Consider the following 12,168-nt stretch of genomic DNA (forward strand, 5'->3'; position numbering starts at 1 on the left):
TTTTAGTGAAAAGTGTGACATTGTTTTACATTTTTACAAGTCATTTTAATGTCTGCTTTAATGGAATGCAGCTGTGTTTCATATCTGTGCCTACAGTCAGCCTGTTGCAATATGTTGTTTTGGTTGAAGCATATGAAGAAAATGTGGCATCACACAGATATGTGGTTGGAAAATAGAGGAGTATTTTAACTGTCTTTTCAGTCTTGACAAGTAGTCACCATTTCCTTAGGGATTGCAAAAGGATGATTTTCTATTTCTTTTATTTCTTCTGATTTTATCAGCTATAAGTCTTTTTTATAGTTCTTTCTCTCTTCCAAAAGGTAATTTAGTAATCTTAAAACACTGGAAGGCCTAGTAGATGTTTATTTCCCCTTGATTATCAATTTTCAAAGTAATGAGTTTGTGCCTTAGCATCATCCTGTTGTTTCCAGTGAGTATGATTTTTTCTCTTTCTCTTCTTCTTTCCTTTTTTAAATATCATTATTTTTGTTTATATAGTCAGTATGTTTTAATCACTTGAAATAAATTTTTTGATGTTTAAATTGTCTTTGGTCAGTGTGGCTTTGACACTGTTTCATTAACCCTCAATAACATCAAAATAATTCATAACAAAGTATCACAGATTGAACTTGTACATTTTCTGCCACAGTCCTAGATCAACCATTCCTCCAAAGAGCTCTGGTTCCTTTCAGATGAAAATGATATTAGACAGAGCAATCTGGATCCCAGTGTTTATTGCTGCTGTGGTTGCATTTGCTTCTAGGCATTTTAAGTGGACCAACCTGAAAAACACATCTTTTTTAAGAAATGGGACAATCATGATTTATACTAGAGTTTCTCAACATTGGCACTGTTGACATTTGGGCCTATTAATTCTTTGTTTTGGGGATTTTCCTGTGCATTGTAGGAAGTTTAATAGCATCCCTGGCCTCAGTAGCATCTACTACTCAGTTGTATGAACCAAAATTGTCCCCAGATAATTCTGGAGCTCGTTTAGGGGAAGACAAAAATGTCTCATTGAGAAGCACTGGTTTACAATTTTATTTATAACAATATTAAAATAATTGTTATGGTTTTTATCTATATGTTTATGTATTTGTATGTGTGTTTTCACACACACATTTTCACAGTGCCAACATAGCATGACCTCTAACAATAGCAGCTCTGTGGGCTTGTTGTTCTATGGGCTTCTTGTTCCATCTTCTCTATGAAATTTTGGTCCCTTTCCATAATGATTAATTTAAAAAAAAGTCTCACTTCAGTGACCAAAATGTACAGGCCGGCATGATAGTCAAAATTTCAAACTCTTACCTGATTTAGCATTTATCCTTTGCTAGAGCTCAGTACTGCTGCGGGCCTGAAGCTACAGAGAACCGACAAGATCACCTTCTTCTATGTTTACCATGCTCACATTTCTAAGACCCCTTAACAGCTGATTTTGACCTTTTCTATGTAGAGGCATAGGAAAGAGAAGGGTTAAAAGGAGAGGCAAAGTTGTACTTGGCAGGCACATATATGACTGTCACTGGAGTTTTCTGTGTTTGGTAGATGATTATAGCTGGCCATTTCTCTAGCAAGATACTTGGTGGGATTCTTGGGATATTTCACTGGAAAGCTCCAACTGTAATCCCATAATGTAGGTAACACCTCTCTTCTCTCTGGAAACATGTTACCTCTCCTCTCCTTACTTCTATTCTGTTTCTGGACTTCAAATGGTTGGTCCTACATAAACTCCTCTCCCTCTGTTGGATCAGAGTATCCTCTAATCTGTCCTCTCAGGTGTAACTATTTTTAACAAGAAATTAAAAAGCTTTTTATTGGCATAAGTAATTTTAGGAAAGTAGTCAAAGAGAGGTATAGAGCTTAATGAATTATCATTGAATAAATGAAACTAGAATTTCATTCATCATCCAGGTCAAATGATTTGCAAATCATTAACTTTCCAGAAGTCTTCTTGCACCCCTTCCAGTCACTCCCAATAGGTAACTACCATCTAACTTTTAACATTGTAGATGGTTTTAACTGTCTGGGGATTTTATATGAATGGAATCATACAGTATTTTTCTTTGTCTATTATTTTACATATTATATTTATGGACCCATCCATATTTTTGCATAGGCTATTTATTCTCATTGCTGTATAATAATGCATTGAAAAATGAAACAAATTGTTTATGTGTTATTCTACAGATGATCATTGGCGTTTTCAGTTTGGGATTATTATAAACAGTGCTTCTATACATACTCTGATACATCTCTCTCTCTCTCTCTTTTTTTTTTTTTTTTTTTTTTTTATTCTTTTTTCTCTCTCTCTTTTTTTTTTTTTTTTTTTTTTTGCACATATGTGTACCTGTCCTTACAGTTCAATTTTGCATTTGGCTCTCCCTAAGAGTTTTACTGGTCCTAGACAACTATTTGTTTCTTGGCACAGGTTCATACATCACGTGGTAGAGAAAATCACTCTCTCAAAGGCCAAGATATTTGTATATTTTGGTTTTAGTCATGGGTGGCTCCTCTCCCCACCCAAAATTTGAGGGCAGATTCCTGGCTTCATCAGCATAGTTTGGGTAGTGTTCTCTAACCCATTTTTCATGGAAAGACAGCCTTTTGAGATTCTCCATTTTATGTAGGTTTCAGTTACTACACTCTCCTCCCAGTGGGACTGTGGCCACAAATCCCAGGCCCTTGTGGGTGTTAAACCCGAGTTCTTGGCTTCTAAGTCCTATATCTGATCTGAAGCTTTTTTTGACCACAGTCCATTCCAGTTTACCCTCTCTTTTTTTTTTTTTAATTTCTGGCTTATTAGGATTGCCCCCCCACTCCTTTTCTGTTCTAGATTGTAATTAAACAACATGCTTTTGTTTTTCTTCAACATTTGTTTGTGGTGGAAGCAGTCCCTCCATAAGTATGGGCTCAGTTGCCTCAAGGCCATACTTCATGAATCATACCATACCAACTTTCTTGTCTTTGTTCTTTATCTGTTAAACATATATATTCATTTATCTCACTGTTTTACTACATGTTCCCCCTTCTTTTCTACATGTTTCCCTCTCCTTTTCAAAGAAAGGCATAAAAATGTTGTGACTACTTATGCTTATGAGGCCACATAAATAATATAGAACTCTTATTTTAAAGGTAAATCTCTTTGTAGCTAATAAAGACTTCATTTCAAACAAAATGGAATTTTTGTCATGTATCTAAAATTTTACAAGTCATTAGGCACATAAAATGACCAACTCACATTTTAATAGTGCTTTTTTTCACAGAATATGATTCTCTTAATAATAGTAACACTTGAAGTTATATTAATATATTAAATGCAGAGAGCAGTTGGAAATAATATATAAGTATAGCCAGCCATTCAGTAATCCCTTTTTTCAGATCATTAAAATTGGAGGGGGAGAAGAACTATGAGAGACTCAGAAACAAACTGAGGGTTTTGGGCGGGGGGCAGGTTGGGAGAGCCTGGTGGTGGGTATTAAGGAGGACATGCATTGCATGGAGCACTGAGTGTGGTGCATAAACAATGAATCTTGGAACACTGAAAAAATAAAATAAAATTTTAAAAATATAAATATTTCAGAAATAATAAGGACTTCTGTCTTTGCAAAGGTAGATGTTAAGAATAAGCTTGCTGGGGCACCTGGGTGGCTCAGTCATTAAGCATCTGCTTTTGACTCGGGTCATGATTCCAGGACCCTGGGTTTGACCCCGCATCAGCCTCCTTGCTCAATGGGAGTCCTGTTTCTCCCTCTCCCATTCCCCCTTCTTTTGTTCCCTCTCTTGCTGTCTCTCTCTCTCTCTGTCAAATAAATAAATTAAAAAATAAATAAAAATAAGCTTGTTATAAATGAACAAAGGAAAAAAAAGACAGACTCTTAAATATAAGGAACAAACTGGTGGTTACCAGAGGGAAGGTGGGTTGGGGGGTATGGGTGAAAATGGATAAAGGGGATTAAGAGTACACTTACCATGATGAGCACTGAGTGATATATTGAAACATTGAACTACTATATTGTACACTTGAAACTAATATAACACTATATGAATTATACTGGAATTTAAAAATTATAATGAACAATAAAAGTATAAAAAATAAGCTTGTTAAAGATACTAACTCATGATCTATTAATGTAAAAATGCAAGAATTTTCTTGAAATAACAGGCATTCTGTATAAAAACATTGAAAGGTGCTAAAAATCTGGAGCAACAGATTTTTTAAAATTTAGTATATATGATAATAAGTAAAATATTATTATAGAGTTTATATTGTTGAGTACAACCATAGTTATGGCTTTAAGTGAAAAAATAAATATAATTAAGTACACATATATTCAACAAATATTTATTGGACTCTTAATTTACATAAGAGTTTCAAAAGACCTCGTTTTTAACTTCACAAAACCTAAGGAAGTCAAGCAGTATTTACAATACATACATATTGGATATTTAGTTGTTTACACAGAGGAAATGTCTAGGTCTTTCTGGAGTCAGTTAAGACCAGATTTGAAAGATAACCAAGAGTTTGCCAAGCAGATAAATTTAGAAAAAGGAGGAGAGCCATAAAGACATGAGAAATTTGGGGGAAATATAAGGATGTTGGTACAGCTAGAACATAAAATGAAAGAGAATATATAATTTAAAAGAAAAGATGTAATAGTAATCACCCCTTGCTTTTCCTACCCTAATCTATAAACAATATTTTCCAAGGGGAAAGAGGAAAACGTGGTGCTCTATTGCAGACCTTTGGCAATATTGCATCAGGTTTCAAAAAGGGCAGATGACATATCCTTTCCCCTGCTTGATTAATCAAATGTTTAAGGTACGTCTGTGTTCCTTTACCATAAACTTTGGCCAGAAGAGTAAATCTGATTTTAATGTTGACTAATATAAAATATTAAAGGAAATTCAACAATCTTCTAAAATCGTTTTTCACACTTAAGAAGTATAAGCTAGAGGCGCCTGGGTGGCTCAGTGGGATAAAGCCTCTGCCTTCAGCTCAGGTCATGATTTCAGGATCCTGGGATGGAGCCCCATATCGGACTCTCTGCTCAGCAGGGAGCCTGCTTCCTCCTCTCTCTCTGCCTGCCTACTTGTGATCTCTGTCTGTCAAATAAATAAAATCTTAAAAAAAAAGAAGTATAAGCTAAAGATGTTAAAAACTCAGTCTGTGTTACAAGACTTTATTCAAAAATAAAGCATGCAAAAAAGTAAATTTTCCAGTTAATTAAGGTTTATGTGTTTAAGCTGAGATTTTTTTTTTTTGTTCAACCCAAATAAATTAGATTGTCCATCTTTATTAAATGGAACATATTTGTGGTTTAATATCATCATGGTTAAATATTAAATTCATTTTGCAGACCTTTTGAAAATATGTTATTTCTCCTGCACATATGATCCCAGGGTCACCCATTTGTCCACATTTCTTCTTGTCCTCTCCTTCATTCAATACTTCTCATTGTTTTAAAATTTTTCTCTCTTTATCATTATTTTTATCTATTGTATTTTCTAATTTGCAGCCAAAATAAACTGCAGTAAAGTCAATACAATCAGTAATATTTTTTTCATGTGTTACTCACAATCATTAGACCCTTTAAAAGTAAGATAGCTCCAGGATATTCCAATAGCATTAAGTGTATAGATTTTATAATGGCCTATATTAGAAATGCCTTTAATTCTTTAGTCTGTATCTATGTTCTTGATGCTTTAGATGTCAGAAAGAAAAAGTTTTACTACAGTTTGACTGTCTTATAGAACTAATACTTACCAACAACATGTAACTAATCTTGAAATGATGGAAAGGTTTAAGGACAATCTGATGTTGACACCATTAAGAAGATGCACAGAAATATTGTGCAAACCCTCAGATTGATTTATAAGGTGCGTTCATCTCATTAAGGCTTCTGAAGACACAGGTAAAGTATTAAATAGACTTGGAGCATCGCCAACATTCATGTATGCCAAGCCAAAGCCTGGCTGAGACAGTAATCCACTCACTGATGTGCACTTTTTAAAGTTGTCAGTGCATAAAATTTCCAATGGTATTTAGATATCATAGATAACTTTTGTGTGTGTGTGTGTGTGTTTTGTTTTTTGTTTTTTGTTTTTTTAGGGCAGCATAACTATTTATGTGCTGGAAGAAATGACTGCATTGTTGATAAAATCCGCAGAAAAAACTGCCCAGCATGTCGCCTTAGAAAATGCTGTCAGGCTGGCATGGTCCTTGGAGGTAATGCTTATATTTTCATCATTAATATGTTGAGTATTTACACTCTAAAACCATGGATCAGGAAATTCTAGTTTTCTTATACATCTTTGTTCTTGGTTTACTTTTTCTGTCATGATTATTGTTGTCTGGATTAAGTAACCATTAGTATCCCATTAACTATAGATTTTCATTATTTTGAGGTTGTTATGAGAAGTAGTAAGCCTCCATTTACCCATATTGCTTATAAGTAGATATTATGAGAAGTTCACCAATTTCTTAGTAAGTTACATGAGTTGGATCTAGGCTCTGACATTGATTATCTGTGTGGCTCTGATAAGTCACCAACCCTTTCTGGGCATCAGTATCCTTATCCATAAAATGGGAGCACTGAAGTTCTTTCCAGCTCAAAAACTGATCCTGTGAATTGATTAAGTACATTGATCTCCATCTCTCCTTCTCCCCATTAATCTCTCCCATCCTACATCCCTACCTCATTCTCTTTAAGTAACTATTTATTGAGCCCTTACTATTTACCAGGTACTATTCTAAGTTCTGGGAGTGTAGCATCCATACATACATATATACATGCATATATACATGCATAAACACACATATAAATACATAAATAAGACCTACCATCTGCCCAAGAAGAAACCTACCATCTGCTTACATTCTGGGGACAGAAGCAATAAATACTTATGTCAAATTATGATAAGGGCTACCAAAAATATGATACAGGGTGAGTTAATAGGAAGTATCAGGGAAAGGAATCACTCCTGAATCCTTTATTTTCATTTCATTTAGCTATTTCTTTTTTCCCCTTCTTTTTTTTTTTAAGATTTTCTGTATTCATTTGAGAGAGAGAGAGCACAAGCAAAGGGAGAGGAAGAGGGAGAAGCACTCTCCCCACTGAGCTGGGAGCCCAATGTGGGGCTCCATCCCAGTTCCTGGAGATCATGGTCTGAGCCAAAGGCAGATACTTAACCATCTGAGCCATCCAAGTGCCCCTTTTCCCCCTTACAAATATATTTCCTTTTTGTTCTATCCTCCCTTTTAAGTTTTTATTTTCAAGTATTCTTTTTTTTTCTTTCTTCAAACTTTTATTTTAATCCCAGTTAGTTAACATACAGTGTAATATTAGTTTCAGGTGTAGAATTTAGTGATTCATCACTTACATTCAATACCCAGTGTTGATCACAAGTGCCTTCCTTAATCCCACCACCCATCCATTTCACCCATCCCCCTTACCAACACCCCTTTAATAAGCTTCAGTCTGTTTCTTGGTTTGCATGCATCTCTCCTTTTTTCACCCCATGTTCATTTGCTTTGTATCTTAAATTCTACATGTGATTGAAATCATATGGTGTTTCTCTTTCTCTGATTGGCTTATTTTGCTTAGCATAATATACTTTACCTCCATCCACATTGTTGCAAATGGCAAGAGTTCATTCTTTATTATGACTGAGTAAAATTCCATTATATATACATATCATGTCTTTATCCACTCATCAGTTGATGGACATTTGGGCTTTTTCCATACATTGGGTATTGTTCATAATGCTGCTATAAACATTTTGGTGCAGGCACTAGGGTGGCTCAGTCAGTTAAGCATCTGCCTTCGGCTGAGGTCATGATCCCGGGATCCTGGCACCAAGCCCCTTGTTGGGCTCCCTGTTCAGCACAGAGTCTGCTTCTCCCTCTCCCTCTGCCCCTAATCCCTTCTCATTCTCTCCCTCCCTCTCTCTTTCAAATAGATAAATAAATGAAAAATCTTTTAAAAATTGAAAAATAAATATCAGGGTACATGTATCCCTTCAAATTAAAATGTAATCATATGATGTTTCTGTTTCTTTGATTCTATCCTTTGCATAAATACCTACTGGTGCAATTACTGGATCCTAGGGTCATTCTATTTTTAAGTTTTTGAAGAACCTGCATACTGTTTTTCAGACTGAGCATCAGTTTGCATGCCCACCAACAGTGTAAGGTTTCCCTTTCTCTACACACTCGCCAACACCTGTTGTTTCTTGTGTTGTTCATTTCAGCCATTCTGACAGGCATGAGATGGTATCTCATTATTGTTTTGATTTTTTTTATAGTTTTGATTTTTATTTCCCTGATTTTGAGTGGTGTTGAGCATTTTTTCATGTTTCTGTTAGCCATCTGTACGTTTTCTTTAGAAAATTGTCTATTGATATCTTCTGCCCATTTCTTAACTGGATTATTTGGTTTGTAGGCATTGAGTTCGATAAGTTCTTTACAGATTTTGGATACTAACCCTTTATCTGTCATTTGCAAATATCTTTCCCATTCCATAGTTTGCCTTTTAATTTTGTTGATTGTTTCCTTCAGTATGCAGAAGCTTTTTATTTCAATGTAGTCCCAATAGTTTATTTTTGTTTTTGTTTCCCTTGCCTCAGGAGACATATCTAGTAAGAATTTGCTATGGCTGATGTCAAAGAGGTTACAAGTTCTCCTCGGGATTATGATGGTTTCCTGTCTCACATTTAGGTCTTTCATCCATTTTGAATTTATTTTTGTGTATGGTGTAAGTGGTCCAGTTTTGTTCTTTTTCATGATGTTTTCCAGTTCTCTTCCAGGATTTTGATGGTTTCCTGTCTCACTTTTAAGTCTTTTATCCATTTTGAATTTCTGTGTGTGTGCGTATGGTGTAAGAAAGGATACAGTTTCATTCTTCTGCATGTTGCTGTCCAGTTTTCCCAACACCATTTGTTGAAGAGAGAGCCTTTTTTTTCCCCCCCATTGGATATTCTTTCCATTTTATCAAAGATTAATTGAACGTATAGTTGTGGTTTCATTTCTGGGTTTCCTTTTCTGTTCCATTGATCTATGCGTCTCTTTTTTTGCCAGTACCATACTGTCTTAATCACTACAGCTTTGTAATATAACTTGAAGTCTGGAATTGTGATGTTTCCATCACTTAACTATTTCTTAGGCAATATATCTGATAGCATGCATACAATGTAATAGTTTTTTTAAAAAAACACATGAGTATGAACTCATAAGCTTTTTGTAGTTTTTTTTCTTTTATATGTATATTTCCTTTTTTTTTTAAGATTTTATTTCTTTATTTGACAGAAAGAACTAGAGAGCCTAAGCAGGTGGGGGACCATAGAAGGAGAGGGAGAAGCAGGCTCCCCACTGAGCAGGGAGCCCAATGTGTGGCTCAATATCAGGACCCTGGGATCATGACCTGAGCTGAAGGCAAATGCTTAACCATCTGAATCACATAGGTACCCCTCATGTATGTATGTGTGTGTGTGTATGAGTGTGTGTGTGTGTGTGTGTGTGTGTGTGTGTATAATTTCTATAGAAATATACTTGACATACAAGGAACCTTAGTTTCAGGTATAAAACTTAGTGTTTTGACTGTTCCATATATTATGCTAGGCTCATCACGAGTGTAACAACAATCTGTCATAGAATTCTATTGATTTATAGATTCGTTGATTTAATTCCCTATGCTGTAGCTTTCACCCCTGTGACTTACTCATTTCATGGATAGATAACGTGTGCTTCTCACTCCCTTTCACCTATTTGGTGATCATCCCAGCACCTTTCACTCTGGCAACCATGTTTGGTTTCTGTATTTATGGGTCTATTTATGCTTTTTTATTTGTTTAGATTTTAAATATAAGAGAAATCATATGGTATTTGACTTGCTCTGACATATTTCACTTAACATAATGCCCTCAAAGTCCATCTATGTTGTTGCAAATGGCAAAATCACATTCTTTTTTTGACTGAGTCCAGTGCATATATATACCACATCTTCTTTATCTGTTCATCTATTGGTGGACACTTGGGTTGCTTCATATTTTGGTTATCATTTATAATGCTGAAATAGACATGGGGTGCATATATCTTTTCAAATTAGTGTTTTTGTTTTCTTTGAGTTCCAGTAGAGGAATTACCGAATCATATGGTATTTCCATTTTTAATTTTTTGAGGAATGTCTGTACTGTTTTCCATAGTGGCTGCACCAATTTTCATTCCCATGAACAGGGCCCAAGTCTTCTTTTTTCTCCAAATCCTTGTGAACACTTGTTATTTATTGTCTTTTTTGATTCTATTATTCAGACAGGTGTAAGGTGATATCTCATTGTGGTTTTGGTTTGCATTCCCCTGATGATTAGTGATGTTGAATATCTTTCATGTGTTTGTTGGCCATCTGTATGTTTTCTTTGGAAAAATGTCTATTCTGCCCATTTTTAATCTGTTTTTTTTTTGTTATTGTTGTTGAATCATGTAAGATCTTTATACATTTTAGATATTAAGACCTTATTAGATATATCATTTGAAAATATTTCCTTGCATTATGTAGGCTGCCTTTTTGGTTTGTTGATGGTTCCTTCACTTTGCAAAAGCTTTTTATTTTGATATAGTCCAGTAGTTTAATTTTGCTTTTACTTCCCTTGCCTGAGGAGACCTAACTAGAAAAATTTTGCTAAGGTTGATGTTTAAGAGATTACTATCTGTGTTTTCATCTGGGAGGTTAATGGTTTTCAGTTTCACATTTGGGTTTTTAATCCATTTTGAGTTTATTTTTGTGGATGGTGTAAGAAAGTGATTGAATTTCATTCTTTTGTACATACCTATCCAGTTTTCACAGCACTATTGAAGAGACTTTTTCCTGTTACATATTGTCACCTACTTTGTCATAGATTAATTTACCCTATAAGATTGGTTTACTTCTGGGTTTCTGTCGTGTTACATTGATCTGTGCATCTGTTTTTGTGCCGGTACCATATTGTTTTGATTACCACAACTTTGTAGTATATCTCTTTTTTTTAATTAATCATTTTTTTAAATTTATTTTCAGCATAACAGTATTCATTGTTTTTGTACCACACCCAGTGCTCCATGCAATCCGTGCCCTCTCTAATACCCACCATCTGGTTCCCCCAACCTCCCACCCACCCACCTCTTCAAACCCTTCAGATTGTTTTTCAGAGTCCACAGTCTCTCATTGTTCACCTCCCCTTCCAATTTCCCCCGACTCCCTTCTTCTAACTCCCCATGTCCTCCATGCTATTTGTATGCTCCACAAATAAGTGAAAGCATATAATAATTGACTCTCTCTGCTCGACTTATTTCACTCAGCATCATCTCTTACAGTCCTGTCCATGTTGCTACAAAAGTTGGGTATTCATCCTTTCTGATGGAGACATAATACTCCATACTGTATATGGACCACATCCTCTTTATCCATTCGTCTGTTGAAGGACATCTTGGTTCTTTCCACAGTTTGGCAACCGTGGCCATTGCTGCTATAAACATTGGGGTACAGATGGCCCTTCTTTTCACTACATCTGTATCTTTGGGGTCAATACCCAGTAGTGCAATTGCAGGGTCATAGGGAAGTTCTATTTTTAATTTCTTGAGGAATCTCCACGCTGTTCTCCAAAGAGGCTGCACCAACTTGCATTCCCACCAACAGTGTAAGAGGGTTCCCCTTTCTCCACATCCTCTCCAACACATGTTGTTTCCTGCCTTGCTAATTTTGGCCATTCCAACTGGTGTAAGGTGATATCTCAATGTGGTTTTAATTTGAATCTCCCTGATGGCTAGTGATGATGAACATTTTTTCATGTGTCTGATAGCCATTTGTATGTCTTCATTGGAGAAGTGTCTGTTCATATCTTCTGCCCATTTTTTGATATGATTGTCTGTTTTGTGTGTGTTGAGTTTGAGGAGTTCTTTATAGATCCTGGATATCAATCTTTTGTCTGTACTGTCATTTGCAAATATCTTCTCCCATTCCGTGGGTTGCCTCTTTGTTTTCTTGACTGTTTCCTTTGTTGTGCAGAAGCTTTTGATTTTGATGAAGTTCCAAAAGTTTATTTTGGCTTTTGATTCCTTTGCCTTTGGAGACATATCTTGAAAGAAGTTGCTGTGGCTTATTTCGAAGAGATTACTACCTATGTTCTCCTCTAGGA

The 12,168-nt window shown here is 35.5% G+C and overlaps 1 protein-coding gene across 2 annotated transcripts in view; it reads left to right on the forward strand.

Annotated features, from left to right (window-relative positions):
• LOC111154469 (progesterone receptor) overlaps window positions 1-12,168 on the forward strand; it is a 98,352-nt gene that overhangs the window by 36,761 nt on the left and 49,423 nt on the right. For both annotated transcript variants that reach the window (XM_022514080.1, XM_022514081.1), the window contains exon 3: window positions 6,113-6,229. In XM_022514080.1, coding sequence (XP_022369788.1) covers window positions 6,113-6,229 — 117 coding nt within the window. The remainder of the gene's footprint in view (window positions 1-6,112; window positions 6,230-12,168) is intronic.

This window comes from Enhydra lutris, unplaced genomic scaffold (assembly GCF_002288905.1).
Source record: "Enhydra lutris kenyoni isolate GAN:26980312 unplaced genomic scaffold, ASM228890v2 scaffoldscaffold37, whole genome shotgun sequence".
In the NCBI taxonomy this organism is placed as follows: domain Eukaryota; kingdom Metazoa; phylum Chordata; class Mammalia; order Carnivora; family Mustelidae; genus Enhydra; species Enhydra lutris.